This window comes from Ovis aries, chromosome 9, assembly GCF_016772045.2.
Source record: "Ovis aries strain OAR_USU_Benz2616 breed Rambouillet chromosome 9, ARS-UI_Ramb_v3.0, whole genome shotgun sequence".
In the NCBI taxonomy this organism is placed as follows: Eukaryota; Metazoa; Chordata; class Mammalia; order Artiodactyla; family Bovidae; genus Ovis; species Ovis aries.
The window spans coordinates 29,368,732-29,385,780 of record NC_056062.1 but is presented as its reverse complement, the minus strand read 5'-3'; the positions used below and the strand labels follow the sequence as shown (position 1 = coordinate 29,385,780).

The following is a 17,049-nucleotide window of genomic DNA, read 5'->3' as shown; positions in this document are numbered from 1 at the left end:
CAACTCCAGGGCTACCTTTCCCTGCGTTATCAGCATAAAATGAAATAACATCAGGAAAATCCTTTAGCTGTAAAATGTCATAAAAATGTAAGTTACTTTGTTATAGAAAAGAAGGGCAATTGCCAATTTATGAATTGTTTTCAGAGCAAGCTGTAAAATAGGAATGGGTTAAAAATATTTTTTTTTTCCTTCTTGAATCATATAAAAGAAATCTCACAAGTATTATTTAGAAACTCCTCGGACTGCTTTCTAGTCAAACTAGGGAGCCCCTCAGGGTGGGTTTGAAAAAGATGCCAAGGAAGCTTGGCAGGGTGGTGGGCGGAGTGGGAGAGAAGGAGGGAACGGCCGCTGGGCCACACCGACCTGCCGCTCGGAGAAGTGGTACTGGCAGAGCTTCTTCCATAAGAGCCGGTCCTCGCTGAGCACGTGCAGGTCAGGGGCCACCTGGCCCAGGCTGACCAGGTCTCGTCCGTCGCTCAGCCTTTGCATGATATTCAGTTGTAAGCACAAAGGCAGGTCTGTGAAGGTGAGGCCCCTGAGGGCAGGCTGTGGGGAGAAGGACGGTGTTAAGTTGTAGAGCAGGCACCAGGCAACACCCTCCAAGGATGCAGCTGTCCCCTTGCCCTCCAGCCTCAAGCTGGTTTATTGATCAGAACAGCCATTCTCCCTGCCCTGAGTACAACACAGGACCCATGGCCAAGATGCACGGAGAACCGCCTGGAGCAGCTCCGGCCAATGGTGCCAGAGAAATTTTCCTAAGTTGCACAAAACTTTATGCTTAAAAAAATAAAAGGAAATGTAGTTGACATACATATCCTGTTAGTTTCAGGTGTACTACAGAGTGATTTGATATTTGCATATGTTATGAAATGATCATCCAGTAAGTCTAGTAACCGTGCGTCCCCACATAAAGCTACTGCAATATGATTGACCATATTCTTTCTATGGTATATTACAGCCCCAGTGGCTCATTTGTTTTATAACTGGAGGCTTGTACCTCTTAATTTCCTTCACTGATTTACACTTTTACTGTGAAGTGCTAAGTTGCTTCAGTTGTATCTACCTCTTTGCAACTCTAAGGACTGTAGCTCACCAGGCTCTTCTGTCCATGAGATTCTCAAGGCAAGAATACTGGAGTGGGTTGCCATACCCTTCTCCAGAGATGGAACCTGAATCTCTAATATCTCCTGCATTGGCAGCCGGGTTCATTACCACTAGCACTGCCTGGAAAGATTCTCCTAATAGCAAGAGTTGGATTCCTGTGCTTTTCTCAATTACAATTGTCCTGAAGGACTCACTGCCCCAGTAGGGCACCCCTCAGCCTCAGATCTCACGGCCTGCCTCCTTGTGACCACCGATCCCCCAAAACAGGCTTTCTCACTGGCCCCCAAACACTGCACACAAGGCTGTCGCTCTGTCCAGGCCTCTGCTCATCTACAAGTGACTCTTCTCAGATCAAGTTTAAACCCATGCATGCCAAGTCGCTTCAGTCATGTCCAATTCTTTGCAACCCTATAGACTGTAGCCCACTGTCCAGAGGAGCCCACATAGGCTCCTCTGTCCATGGGGATTCTCCAGGCAAGAATACTGGAGTAGGTTGCCATGCCCTCCTCCTTCAGGGGATCTTCCCGACCCAGGGATCAAACCTGTGTCTCTGAAGTCCACCTTCATTGGCAGTTGTTTTTTTTTTTTAAACCAGTAGCCCACCTGGGAAGCCCCTGTTCAAACTCACCTCCTCTGAAAACTGCTTTTGTGTCTCCCTCAAGTCTTAGGCACTGCATCTTCCTAGAATTCCTATGATCTCTTTCAGATACCATTGTCTTTTTTGGCTGCACCAAAGGGCATGCAGGATCTTAGTTTCCTGACCAGGGATGGAACCCAAGTCCCCTACACGGGGTATGTGGAGTCTTAACCACTGGAACACCAAGGAAATCCCTTCTTTCAGAACCCATCTCTAAAAGAAAGCTTAATGGAACATTCCTGCTAGGATATAAGCTCCACAGAGGTAGAAATTTTTGTGTTCTTTCATTGCTATGTCTAGAAGAGTCTAGAAGTGTGCTAGCTTATAGTAGGCACTCAATAAATATTTGTGGAATGATGAAAATAAAATAAATAGGTAAAAACAACCACAACGGAAAGACTCTGTACCTGTGTGTGTGTGTGTGTGTGTGTGTGTGTGTGTGTGTGTGTGTATACATGTATGCAACTTTGGGAAGGGCTGGTCAAGAATCTTTTAGTCTAAAGATCCATCTGTTCAGGAATCTCTATTGAACCTTAAGCTCCATGGAACATTTTGAAAACTACTGATCTGTGGAGAACATATTGGCAATTAATCGTGAGCTTCTCCAGACGCTTTTTCTATTATATCCTTGCATTTATATTTAAGCCCTTTATTGTTTAAATTTGGATGAGCTTATGTTAGCCTATCCAGACCTAGATCCTTGAAGCCAAGGTCTAAGCTTGTAACGCTTGCAGATCTAGCATAAAAACCCTCTTCTGGCACTGGAGTTGCTGCAAGGGCGAGAGACCCAGAAACGTAAGCAAATCATTGGAGAACAAAGGTTAAATGCCACCAAGCAGACAAGCACCAAGTGCTATGGGAACTATCTGTCCAGAAGGTACTCAGTAGTACTGGTTGCTATTTCTTGAACAGCAACTAGCTTCTGCCATCTGGATAAGAAGTCAGCACAAATCGCTCGAGACCAAGACTGTGGTTCTTTGTCCTTCCCATGCTAGTCCTGCATGAGCTCTTGAACTTGAAATAGTGACATTTTTAGCTCAGTGTTCTATCACCTCTGGAGGTCACAAGAGGAAAGAAAACACACACACAAACAGGATGAAGAAACTTTCCTTAGCTCAGAGGAAAATATCCTGGGAATGGGTATTGAGTTCCCTCCTTAAAATTTTAGCTAACTAAACGCTGTATGAGGCATGTCAAGGCTGGAACACATAGGATTCCAGGGGAACACACAGAGGCAGCAGTCTCCCCCCACTCCCTCGCCCTGCCGTCTTTGCAAAGCAGGACAGGCGTGTAGAGGGAAGGTGGGCAGTCACAGGGTGCCTCGGGACGCTGGATGATGGAGAAGAACAGGAGGTGGCGTGGGAGGACCGTGGGTTGGAGAAGCAGCAGATCGAGATCCCATGGGAAATCTGGGTCTCAATTTCTGTGTCTGGTAAAGGAACTGCCTGCAATGCAGGAGACACAGGTTCAGTCCCTGGGTGGGGAAGATCCCCTGGAGAAGAGAATAGCAACCCACTCCATGGCCTAGAGAATTCCATGGACAGAGGAGCCTGGCAGGCTACAGTCCATGGAATTGCAAAGGGTCAGACACGACTGAGCGACTAACACTTCCTTTCATACTTCCTTTGTGTCCAAAATGAGCAGGCTTAGAAGTCTCTGAGGACCCCCTCCAGCTCCAACCATCTCATACTTGGAGTAGCATCCGCCTCCTAACCTGTCAGAAGTGTCTCTGACTTGACAATTTATACTGTTCAGGCTGATGGGCTGAACTTTCAATTGTTTGCAGAACTCAGGACTTTGCTGGACTGTAGAAGGTCCTAGACCCATTTGTCATTTATCATCTGCGGCTGATCATATGAGCCAATAAAACTGCCATGAGATTTTCTTTTTGTTTCCAGCACTTCAAAGCATCTACTTTTTTGGTTAAAACTCCCAGGCCAATTATTACATGAACTCCTATTAAAGTCCACTTGGCAAATTCACTCTCAAATTTTCAAACCTGAACTTTTCCAAAATCCTTGCCCAGACCCCATGCTGAGCCTTTACTCCTGATAAATGATTAACTGCTTGCGTACCTTCTTCTATTTGAATATAAACATATTAAAGAAAAAGAAGTCACTCTTGCTCCCCCTATCAAGTGTTTGGCTAAAAATCCTTTTATATTCACCCTGCCCCTCTATGCTTCCAAACTCTGCCTTGCTCACAGCACACTGTGATTCTGTGTGATTTCCCCCCCAGCCCCAAGCCAGTTCTCTTCATTTTTCTCCCTTTTATTATTTATTATATTAATTATTTTGCCAATAAAAATTGGCTCCATAGAATGAGATAGGAAATTCTGAAAGAAAACAAGATCATGTGCTGGGGAGATACTGATAGAACTTTGGCAAACAGAAAACAATGACTGTAAATGTCACCTTAACATTTTCATGTAATAAATTACATTCTTCTCTTTGGTCCAAACTGTTAAAGAGTTTTAAAATACAGTCCACACTGAAGTAATTAAGTCCCTTGGGCTTCCCTGGTGGCTCAGATGGTAAAGAATCTGCCTGCAACGCAGGAGACCCGGGTTTGATCCCTGGGTCAGGAAGAGCCTCTGGAGAAGGGAATGGCAACCCACTCCATTATTCTTGCCTGGGAACTTCATGAACAGAGGAGGCTGGTGGGTTACAGTCCTTGGGGCCACAGAGTCGGACACAACTGAGAGACTTTTTTTTCTGCCCATCCCCACTTTCTCTCTCTCTGTCCATTTTTCTTTCCTCTGGAGACGTGGGCATTTCTGTGAAAAGCACTTCAGAGCTCCATGGGTTCCCAGCACTGCTATCAAAATAATGTAGCTCAGAGCCGTGGAGGGTTAGGAAGGAGGGCCTGAGGGAGCAGAGACTGATGGGTATCTTAAGCCTCTGCAGACAGGCCTGGATTCAGCCCACATCTTACTGGTGGGGAGGCCCCGGCCAGATTATTCTTAACCACTCAGTCTGATTTTTCTCATGAGACAATGCCTGGAAGTACTGAGCACAGCGGCCAGTTAATATTAATTTTATAATGACCCCTCCTTACAATTAGTCACTAGATGAGTTAATTAATACTTTAGAGGACTTTGAAGAGTGCCACAGAGTGAGCCCCTCAAAACAATAATAATAGCTGATGCATTTACAATACTACATGTCAGGCTCTGCTCTATTAACTTATTAAATCTCATACCAGGGCTATGAGATAGGTATGACCGCTCCTATTTCCCAAATGAGGAAAGTGAGGCACAGAGATGTTGAATACTCAGCCCCAGATCTTGCAGTTGGTAAGTCTTCATCCTCATCTGTAATACAGGGCAGTATTTTGCAACTGTATTCCTCTGAACACTGAGCAAGTTCTTTAGGTAAGTGTAGGGAGGAGAGTTGCGTTCAGTCATTCATTCATTCAACTAATGTCTACTGACTGCCATCTGCTTTGGTCCAAGGACAGGAAACAGAGCAGGGAGCTAGATGGTACTCTCCTTTCTTTGTGGATTTTATAAGCCAGTGGATGAATATACGTATCAGATAATTTCAGTTCATCATAGCGGCTCTGAGGACAGTAAGATGACAGAGGCTTCAACAGATTGGTTGGTCAGAAGCAGCAGCTATCTTCAAAGCCCCAAGGTAGGACCAAGCTGAGAATAGCTTGGCCTGGCTGGGGTGCCATGAGCAGAGGGGAGACTGAGATGAATTTCAGGGTCTGACCCATCCTGTGTGAGATTTCATTGGATTTAAAAGGTTTGCAAAAAGCTGAATCACTGAATACATAGTTGGAAGAAAGCTGGATTGAAAAAATTTTGGAAACCACTGATGCTAAAAAGCTTTGCCATTTTAGGAATAAGAAGCTCAGGGCTCTGACCTCAGCTCTGGCCTGACTGCTGTGTTACTTGGGAAAGTCACTGGGCTTCTCTGATCCCTCCTCGGTCCTCACTCCATGCAGGGTAATAGCAACTACAGTGGGTCCCAAGAGAGTCTGTAGATCAACTAAGGAGGGCTTTGGGGACAGTAGACGCATGAAAAAGGGCAGATGTGGCCAAGGGAGGGGGCGGCTCCTGTGAGGGAAACAGAGAGAACAGAGGCAAGTTCCGGGCAAGTGGGACCATCTAAACGGGTGCTCCAAGTTATTGGAGGGAAGATGCCCTTGAGACTAATGGGATTTGCTCATTTATATCATTGATTAGGTATCACTGGTATCTATGTAGTGTGTGTGTGTGTTCATTGATTAGGTATCACTGGTATCTATGTAGTGTGTGTGTGTGTGTGTGTGGGGGAGGTGTGTGTGTGTAGTGTAGCCTACGTAATTCTAAGGAAGTCATAGAACTCTGAGGTTTCTAATTATTCCCTCTGTTTCTGAGCTAAAAAAAAAAACCCAAGACACAGAGAGGTTATTAACTGTAAAGTCAAGGACACTGCATTTTGCAAGCTTCATATAGTAAAACACTTAAAAGAGGTCAAAGAAGTTTTTTTTTTTTTTTTATGTTTCATTCTCAAGAGACGAGGCAGACCCTAACTTTATCAGCCTGGGTCCCGGAACCACTTAAAACAGCCGTGGTGAGTGATTAGATAAGTCAGCCAAGTGCTACGTGAGCAGCCTAAGTGTGTCTGTCCATTAGGGAGCCTTGAGAGATTACACCAACATCTTTCTCACATTTTTCGTGTGTCTTGGTCCTTCTGCTCACTCTCAAGAGGACAAGAGCAAGGGGGCCAGCTTATGTTTTAAAAGACAGAAGAAACTACTGGTAGCAGTTTAGCTGGAAATGTGGTGGGGGGTTTGATTTATTTGTTTGCCTTGAGTGAGACTTGCCCATCTCTTTCCCCACCTGTATGCTTACAGTCTTTACTCAAAGGCTTCCTTTCCTTCTAGTTAATAACTGGAACTAGAGTTTTAAAAGGCTGGTACCACCAGCTCTCCAAGCCACCGCCATCATAGCTCCTTTGTGTTCCAGGCAGCATCTTAAAGCTATAAACGAACTTGTACTTGAAGAGGAAACGGGCAGAAATCTCCAGATCCCACTGAAGATTTCAGTGGTATAGCCAACATCTGATCCAAAGGTCAAGTGTCCAGTTTTTCCCACCTTTCCATTGGTTGTCATCCTCTGTGTGCTTTGATCCTGCTCTGCCAAGTTCTTCCCACCCTCCCTTTATCAGAAAGTCCCCAGCCCACCCTCGGCACCCAAGACACAGGACGCGAGCAGAGCCGTCTAGACTCTTCCATCACCAGAGCGGGTTTAAAGTCCTGGTGAGGCTGCCCAGCATCTCGGCAGAGGAACTGACTGCAGGGGGGTTGTTCCTGTTGGGAAGAAGCCGGGGGGGTCCCTGCTCACCCTGGTGATTTGGATGTTGTTCAGCTGCTGCTGCCAGTGCAGGATCGTCTCCATCCGATACACCCACATGTTGATGTTCCCCACCAGCACAGACTTGCCGACTCTTTGGACCAGGGTACATAAGGACGTGTACAGGGTCTGCAGGAGCTCTCTGATTAGTCTAATGTTTTGCTGGTCTTCAAGGACTTGAGTGGGGGGAGAAAAACAGCAGGAAGAGTTTGTGAGACTAGAACACTCCATAATTTTACAAGTGGTCCTTTCTTCTGCTCTATTGTGCTTGTGTTACCCGGGTACACCCACGGGGGATATGGTCTTTTCTCACTGGTGTTTATCCTACACTTGGCTAAGCGTCTGCACCCGAGGGTATGGGGTAGAGTTTCCATTATCTAGGTCCCTCTTTGTTCCTCCGTTTTCTAAGACTGTTTCTCTTTTCACTGGTCCCACCAGCACCATGGGCTCACCTGATCTGAAAGCAGGGTCTCTTGCCCAGCAGAGATGTGTCTTTCTGATGATCAGTGGTAGAAGCATGGGTCTAGGGGTCAGGAACTTGGATTCCCATCCAGTCTGGCTGCCTCTTTGTGTGACTGTGGATAAACCACTCTTTCTCTCATGTATACAATGAGTCAGTTGAGCCAGAGACATCAGGTTTTTTCTAGCTCAGAGAGTCTGTGAATCTATCCTGCCTTGCACCCTGCTCACTTTTCTAGGAACGTGGAATCTAGAGGTTTGGTAGCCAAGGTTGGGACGTGTGCCTCCACTGAGAAGCCTGAGAGGCAGACAGCAGGACAAATGGATGATTCCAGTACCAGGACAGGATGGTGATCATCTCACCCTTTGTCATGTGCACGAACGGCCCTCCTTTCTCAACTGGAATCTGGCACCCATGAAATGCATCTGGAGTCATTCATTTCCATCCACTCACTATTCCCTTAAATCCAGTGACATGTCCACTGCATTGGAAAAATCCATCTGTCTGGCCCCAGGCCTATAAAAAGGGGTGAGAGAGTGGGAAAGAGCTCACCTTTCAGTACCACTTTTTCCAAAATGTTCATGAAGTTCTTCTGGGCAATGCCACTCAGGGATGTGAGCTGTGACTTCGCTATCAGTTCCAACAGCTGTGGATAAAAATAGAAGTTGCCAGGCTTAGACTACAGAGATATTTTTCTCCTCTAATCTTCACTTTTGAGTCATGTGACACATAGATACGGATTGACGGGGAGAGATAAATGGCAGACAGGGCCACAATGCAATAAAAAGCAGATGCTCTGAGTGAAAGACAAATGGGGGTAATCCAAAACCTCGGCATCAGGCTGAATATTTAATTGCTTTTTTTCTTTTAAATAGAAAGAGCTTGGCTTCAGTCAGGGCTAATTCATTCTACTTGTCCTACTTCAACAAGTGAAGCTGAGGTTTTCCAAGGGGAACAAACCCTCCCATGACCTGTGATGTTGGAGTTCTATATAATCACTCCCAGAGGGAGTTCTTCTACCCTGACTTGAACTTCTCCCCATTGGCTGGGACTGCTCTCAAGGCACCAAAAGCTCAAGTTCAGCAGTGATGTGCACTTTTCAAGAAAGGGGCAATTCTTATCCAGATGTTTCCTGCTTATGCAGTTGTTCAACAAACATGTCCATTAATTAGAATCTTTCATCGTGCTTAACTCTTTGTAGAAAGATGCCAATGCATGACTGAATCCCTTTGCCGTCCACCTGAAACTTATCACAATATTGTTAATTGGCTATGTGTGCGTATGTATGCTAAGTTGCTTCAGTTGTGTCTGACTCTTGGTTGACTCTACGGACTGAAGCCCACCAGGCTCCTCTGTCAATGGGATGCTCCAGGCAGGAATACTGGAGTGGGTTGTCATGCCCTTTTCCAGGGGATCTTCCTGACCTAGGGATTAAACACACATCTCCTGAGGCTCTTGCATTGCAAGCGGATTCTTTACCACTGAGCTACTGGGGAAGCCCCCAATTGGCTATACTCCAATATAAAATAAAAAAACAATATATGATATAATAAAATTCTAATAAAAACTTGTAGAGTGAAAAAAAAGAGAGAAGCTAATAATAGGAAGAGAGACCTTTAGGGATGTATAGTGTATACATCTCTTTCTACCTAGAGGTTAGGATCCTTGTAGTTCTTAAAAGTATGTGCAAGTCTTGCTTTGACTACTTATTAACTCTGTGACTCTGGGCAATTTCCTGAATTTCTTGGTGCCCCAAGTTTCTTTATCTGTACTTGTAATATTAGAGTCTTCAGGATTGGTGAGAGTGGTAAATGAGGAAACACACATAAAGCCATTAGCAGAGCACATGGCATAAATTAGGTAGAAAATAGAGGTTGGTTGGTTTATTGTGGGAGTATGGTCCATTCCCACCACCCATGTTATCACTAAACAAAAAGGAATAAAGATAATAATTTAAGTTGATGTACCCTTAGCATAATCATTCCTTCCCTCAAAAGCAAAATTCTTACAGATATGGCAAGATTTTTTTTTTTAATCAAAAATTTTGTCATTGAAAGAAAATTTAGACTGAAATGCGGTCTTAGTGATCATACAGTTCAACCCAGTTAACAAATGAGCAAAAGGAGGCTCATGAGACTAAACTTCACCAGCTACACCACAAAGAGTGAAAGGGATCATCAGGATCTTCTTAACACACTTCATGCTTTCACAGTTATTGAACAAAAGAGGTTGACATAAAGGGAAAGTAATTGACTGCACCCGGAACCCCACCAGGCAAAGGAAAACTGACTAGTCTCATAGCCACTCAATTACATTTAGAGAACCAAGACTCCCCTTTATGTTAAAGCTTGAGTATCTGCTCCTAGGAAACTTTCCAAAGAAGTTCATCTCCTGGGCCAGGCCCCAGCCCAACTTCACTTCAGGTCAGTAATCACCAAGTATGACATTGTGCTGGGTGCTGGAATCCAGGCTCAGGGAACTAGCAAAGTGACATTTGAAAAATTGGGCTGTAGAGAAGAATTGAAACTTTTGGATCAAAGCCCCAGGCAATTCAAAGAACCTCTGCTTCCAAGGCATTTGTTTAAAAATTTTGTCCCCATGAAGCTCCTTAGGAGCCTGTCGAACCCTGCACAGACTTTTAATTTCCTGAAAATAATTTTGCTCGAAGTTAAAAATATGCTCGGGCCACCTGATGCTAAGAGCCAACTCAGTGGAAAAGACCTTGATCATGGGAAAGACTGAAGGCAAAAGGAGAGGAGGGCAGCAGAGGATGAGATGGTTGGATGGCATCACCGACTCAATGGACATGAACTTGGGTGAACTCCAGGAGGTGGTGAGGAACAGGGAGGCCTGGTGTGCTGTAGTCCATGGCGTCATAAAGAGTCAGACACGACTTGGTGACTGAACAACAACAACAAGACCCCCAATCCTTCCCTGCCTGGCTTAGGTATCTCTCACACATGCTGGGAGAGATGCCGTCTTTGGGCTAGGGGAGGATGGTGAAGAAAGGCTGGTTTGCTAAGATCAGTACTGGGGATCCAAGGTTGGATGTCAGGAACTGACCAAATGCCCATGAGGAGAGGAAAGAAGTCAACACATCAGCAGAGGCTGCATCCCCAGGGGCGGGGGGTGATCAGACTGGATGTCCTCTGCATGTCCAGTTCAGCTCTGTCACCAACAACACGTGACAGTCAAGAGAGGAGTGGAAAATGGCACAAAGGGACGGGCCGAACTTTTCATTTATCTCCCAGACCAACAACAAGACTCAGAAGGCCAAGACCACAGTCTATTAATACCCTGAGCCTCACATGACCAGCACAAAGCAAGATGAAAGAAAACAACAGTCTTGAGGTGGCTCTGGGAAGGGCAGTCGGCTGTGAGCCATGACTCATCACGGGGTAGGAGGTGGGGCAGGAGGAGGGTAGGCAGAACTCTGCCTGAAATCCATCCAAAAGCCCCATTCCATGTGACTGCCATCTCACGAGGGCGTCAGCTTCAATCTTGTCTAAAATTGCACCAATCCCAAGAACACAAAAATTCTCAAGGCTATGACTGTGCATTTAAGGGGAAACAAGAAAACCCCTTTGGCCTGACTGAGATGATCGTTGACTAAGGAAGAGCAGCAAGATAGAGCAGCAAAAATCAGTCAATTGGCAGAAGAATAACATGTCAACCACCCTCTGTTTATTCCTGTGTCAAAAGAAAGTCCTTCCCTTCACTGCCAGGCAGCCTTGGGGTCACGAGAGAACCCTGGAACAGGAGGAGACCGGATGCTCTAGCTGGGTGACCTTTGCAGCTGTCAATCACTTAGCAAGTGTTTTCTGCAGGTCAGTTCTGTTCTAGTGTTGCGGTAGGTGACATGGATTAAGACACACGATCCCTAGACTCAGGGGGGTTACCATCCAATCTGTGATGTAAGTCATTTTCCCTTCCAGAACCTCAGTTTCTTCATTTCTGAAGTGGACATAAAAAAAAAAAAAAAAAAAAAAAAAAAAAAAGACTGCCTTGGACTTCCCTGGTGGCCCAGCGGTTAAGAATCTGCCTGACAATGTAGGGGACATGGGTTTGATCCCTGGTTCAGGAAGATCCCACATGCCTCAGAGCAACTAAGCCCATGTGCCCCAACTACTGAAGCCCCGGAGCCTGGGGTCTGTGCTCTGCAACAAGAGAAGCCACCGCAGTGAGACGCCTGCACACTGCAACTAGAGAGCAGCCCCACTTTCCGCAACTAGAGAAAGCTTGTATGCAGCAACGAAGACCCAGCGCAGCCAAAAACAAATACACAACTTAAAACAAAGACTACCTACTTCACAGGTTGTAATGAGAATTAAATGAGATCAGTATATAGAAACCAAATACAGGGCATCGTTGCAATAAGGTATTCTTTCTTTCCCTTCCAAATCCCAATCTTTTCGTGAAGTTTAAAGTTGATTATCAAGGGTTATCATTTCCATAAAGCTTCTTCTGTAAAGGGCTAGACAGTAAATATTTTTGCCTTTGAAAGCCATAAAGTCTCTATTGCAACTACTTAACTCAGCAATGGTAGTACAAAAGCAGCCCTGGACAGTATATAAATGAACAGGTGTGGCTGTGTTCCAATAAAACTTTATTTATAAAAACACATGGGGGGCAGATTCGGCTCTTGGGCTACAGTCTGTCAATTTCTGATAGAGTATAGAATTTGATATATATATTTATCACAGTTCAAGAGTGAGGGCAGAGCCAAACTGCCAGCCTCTGTTTCCCTAGCTTAAAATGGTAACAGTACCTACTTTAGAATTGTTGTGAAGATTAAATGCATCCATAAAGCACATAGAACAGTGCCTGATACCAAAAATATACTCAATAAATTATATTTGTTTTTTATCATAGCACAGAGAATATTACTAGGTAAAATTACTGCCAGGGAAGGCATAGTGAATTAGTAGGGTAAAGTAGAGCTGGTTTAAAGACCTTTAGAATCGTTGTATTTCAACTTTATATATTGTCAACCAAATGCTTAAATTCTTTCAAATTCTCATATTCCTTTCTGTCATTTTTATTATAGTTCTGATACATTTAATAGCTTCTTGTCTGATGATAAAAGTTAATGTTGATACATTCTTTGACTCACATAGTTGCATCTACCGTGAGGTCTCATTTTGTTAACACTAACTGGTGGTTGCCAAATGCCAGTGACTGTGTTCAGTACTTTACATGTGTGATCTTATTTCACCTTCAACGGCAACCCAATGAAGTGGGTTCTCCACTAGTCAAAAGAGGACTGTGGCCTCATCTGAAGACATACAGCTGTAGCAAGTGGAGGAGCCAGGACTTGGGCCCAGATATGTCTAACAGAGAACATATTTATTTATTTATTTATTTTAACTTTTTGGCTATGCCAGGTGTCACGTGGGATCTTAGTTCCCCGACAAGGGACTGAATCTGTGCCTCTTGCAGTGGAAGCACTGAGTCTTAACCATTGGACCACCAGGGAAGTCCTGAGAACAGGTTTTTCTGATAGTTTAAGGACTTCAGTTTCTCAAGGCTAATCAAAATTGCATCTAGGGCCAAACTTTAAAAATAGTAGTAATATCATGTATTGCTATGTTCTAGGAAACAGTCTGAAAACCTTATATCAATATTACCCTGTGATAGGTAATCAGCTTGTAACATTAAGGAAGAAATAATATCCAGAAAGGGTTAATAACATGTTTGTGTGTGTGTGTGTGTGTGAGTTGCTTTGTCATGTCTGACTCTTTGTGACCCTATGGACAGTAGCCCGCCAGGCTCCTCCGTCCATGTGATTCTCCAGGCAAGAATACTGGAGTGGGTTGCCACGCCCTTCTCCAAACAACACATTTGTATGTGTGTTAGTTGCCCAGTCGTGATGAGGCAATGTGTGTGTATGAAAGTTTCCCAGTTGTGTCTGACTCTTTGTGACTCCATGGGCTATACAGGCCATGGAATTCTCCAGGCAAGAATACTGGAGTGGGTAGCCCTTCCCTTCTCCAGGAGATCTTCCCAACCCAGGGATCAAACCCAGGTCTCCCACATTGCTGGCAGATTCTTTACCAGCTGAGCCACAAGGGAAGCCCAAGAATACTGGAGTGGGTATCCTATCCCTTCCCCAGTGGATCTTCCCGACCAAGGAATCAAACCGGGGTTTCCTGCATCGCAGGTAGATTCTTTACCAACTGAGCTATCAGGGAAGCCAATAGCTTTAGGTAAATCACGTAGGTCTGCTTTCCACATCAGCATAATTCTACAGATCCAGAACCAGTACTGTATGAAACTAGCAGCAAGGAGGACAGAATTGATTAATTTTACTTGTGTCAAGGGAGCGTGTGCCTAGGGGTGTAGAGCTGTGTCTAGCAATTTATTTACCAAGATGACTTAGCCAGTTAGATTCTTTGCCTCTGGCCACAAGAGAAAAAGCAGAGGAAAACGGACTATTTGCAAATGGCTGTTTGTTTTCTGCTGGGCAAATTTTAGTCCAGGTGCCAGTAATTTGTGGCTGTGTTTAAAGAGGCGGGGGCGGGGTGGGGGTGAGAAGAGGGTTCTAATTCCAGGGTATCATTACTGCTGGGCTGCCTGGGGATCCAGTAGGATCCTCAGTGACTAGCTGTGGAGTAACAGGACCGGTTCTGGGCTCCCGGAGGAAGGGCTGGTGGTCACCGCTTGCCGAAACCACATCCTGCCCTTTGGTTTGACTCATGCTACTCTTAGACACACTGAGAAGAAAAATCTAGTTGCAAGCAACATCCTACAGCCAATCTCGGAATGGATGCCAACCACAGCTTGAAGGGGTGTGTGGAAGATGAATGGGCAGAAAAGAGACTGCCCTCATATCTCACTTTGCCTGCAGAAAAAGTAGGTTTCTATCGTCTCTTCCGTTCAGTTCATCACAGCATTCAGACTTTTTTTTTTTTTTTTTTAGCATTCAGACTTTTAAAAATAAATTTGCTCGAGTCACTTCTCTGCTTGAAGCCCTCAAATGCCTTCCCTTAGCCCTTAGAAAAAAATTCAGCCTCCTGACCATGACTGGCTAGGTCCTCCTTGATCTGGTCTTCACTCCCTGTCCAGCCTCATTGTGCCCAGTCCTTCCCCAGCTCACTCCGCTCTGGCTCCACAGCCTGCCTCTGGTTCCCTGAACCACCTTCTAGCTCATTGCCACCTCCCAGGCTTTGTCCCGGGCACATCTTCATGGGCAGCTCCATTCAGGTCTCAGTTTCAATGTTGCCTGCTGAGAGCTCAGAGAGCCCTTTCGGGACTATCCTAGATCTTACTATGGTTTCATTGTTCTTCATCATTTCATTTGTACATGTCTGAAATGATCTTGTTTACTCGCTTGCTGACGGTCTAATTGGAATAGAAACCTCAAGACAGAAAGGGTTGTTTTGTTTACCACTCTATCCCAACCTGCTGGAGAAGACTCTTGAGTGTCCCTTGGATGGCAAGGAGATCAAACCAGTCAATCCTAAAGAAAATCAACCCTGAATATTCCTTGGAAGGACTGATGCTGAAGTTCCAATACTTTGCCACCTGATAACGAAGAGTTGACTCATTGGAAAAGACCCTGATGCTAGGAAGGATTGAGGGCAAAAGGAGAAGGGGGCAACAGAGGATGAGATGGTTGGATGGCATCACTGACTCAATGGACATGAGTTTGAGCAAACACATGGAGATAGTGAAGGACAGGGAAGCTTGGGGTGCTATAGTTATTGGGTCGCAGGGAGTTGGACACGACTTAGTGACTGAACAACAACAACTACCCCAACCTGGCAGATGGCAGGTACTCAACTATACATATATATTTAACACATCTGTCTTTTAGACTCAAGGAGTAGTATAGCTAGAGGGGGCCTGGATAGCAGTTTATGCATATTCCCTCCTGCTTTAGAGGTGGCTCAGGAGGGTCAAATGACATAATCAACAGTAGATGGTATGGACTGTCAGGCTGGTATTCATATGGGGTCTGTTCCCAGACCGATACATTACTTTTAATGCAAACACATCATTAACGCTTTCCAGGAAGGCAAGCAGCTGAGATTTAAAGGAACACCAAGCACCAGGCACAAACAGAAAGAGCAGCTACTCGCCTTGTTGGTTCGAGGTTAGCCACGCAGCATGCATACCCAAACATACTCTGTCTTGCATAGAATATTGTTAAAAATGTAGTTCATCCCTAAATTCCTCCTTTTCCTATGACAGTAGGCTCTGAGGTTTAAAGGACATGCATGTCTGGTTAGAAAACATGCCAAAGGATTCTCAAAGGTAGGAAAAAACTTTAAGAAGCTTGGAGAAGCCCCTGCCGTTTCTTCCATGCTCAGTACCCAAGCTAGGTGCCCACAGGAAAATTATGTCTTCTGCAATAAACCTTTGGTTATATTCGGCAGTGCCTCTGTGTACTTCCAAGACCCTTATTTATTCAATAGACAACCTAGATTAGAACCTGGAAAGTTTTGTCCTGACTTTGAGCCTGAACACTGACAGGTTGGAAGAGGGAGCATTTTGGCTACATTAATAATCTCCAGGCATGTCAAGATTGGGTAAATATTATTTGCAAGTGAAACATCTCTCTAACTGAGGGCCAAGTTTATACAAATCAATTGTATTCTCAGCCGAGAGCAACTTGCCTCTCTGTCTTCTATCCATCCCAGAAAATTCTGAACTTAGAGTGATTCCCTGTTCCCTGTTGCATCGACCTGAGCAGCTCTGTTTGCCACAATGAGCCTGCTGAAATCAGGCTCCCTGTCTACGCAGCCTCTTTACCGCTTGTACCAGGTTCACTGTCACACTGCCCTTGGCCCCTGGCCCACCATTGCTCTCTCTTTCTCTTTTTTCCATCTCCAGTTTGGGGCTCATGCCATTTGTCTCTGCAAAGCCTTCTACTGTCTCTCCACCTGGCCAAATCCTGGCCTTCCTTCAAGGAAGGAGAGACTCTCAGGTTTAACCTCTTCCAAGAATCCGCCTCCAGTGTTTCTCCATCTCCAAAGTGGGATGTGAAAGAAAATCAGGTAGGAAAATCAGAAAAAAGTCGATCTCTATATTTTACTTCATCTTTAATTTCTATTTTCATATATTTTCTAACGCCTAATTACCACCCTAAAGATGACAATAGTTACAGCAACAATGGATGTACTGGGCACTGTTCAAAGGCATTTCAAGGGATTAAATTCAGTTTAATTTTGTAGCAGCAGGACAGTAGTTATCATTATTAGCACCTTTTAGAGGTATATGGGACTTCCCAGGTGGCTCAGTGGATAAAGAATCCACCTGCAATGCAGGAGATGCAGGAGACATGGGTTCACTTCCTGGGCTGGGAAAATCCCCAGGAGGAAGGCATGGCAATCCACTCCAGTGCCAGGAGAATCCCATGAACAGAGGAGCTTGGTGGGCTACAGTCCACAGGGGAGCAAAGAATTGGACATGACTGAAGCCACTGAGCACGCATGCATGCATCTGTATATGATTTACAAATGAATTTATGAATATATACGGAGAATATATGCTTAAATTATT

General features: G+C 44.9%; 1 protein-coding gene across 3 annotated transcripts in view; it reads right to left on the bottom strand.

Moving 5' to 3' along the window:
• Positions 1–17,049, bottom strand: part of FBXO32 (F-box protein 32) — a 36,975-nt gene that overhangs the window by 6,708 nt on the left and 13,218 nt on the right. For all 3 annotated transcript variants that reach the window (XM_060393684.1, XM_004011657.5, XM_042254162.1), the window contains exons 5-7: positions 8,098–8,191; positions 7,077–7,261; positions 364–546 (exon numbers count right to left, since the gene is read on the bottom strand). In XM_060393684.1, the coding sequence (XP_060249667.1) occupies positions 364–546; positions 7,077–7,261; positions 8,098–8,191 (462 nt within the window). The remainder of the gene's footprint in view (positions 1–363; positions 547–7,076; positions 7,262–8,097; positions 8,192–17,049) is intronic.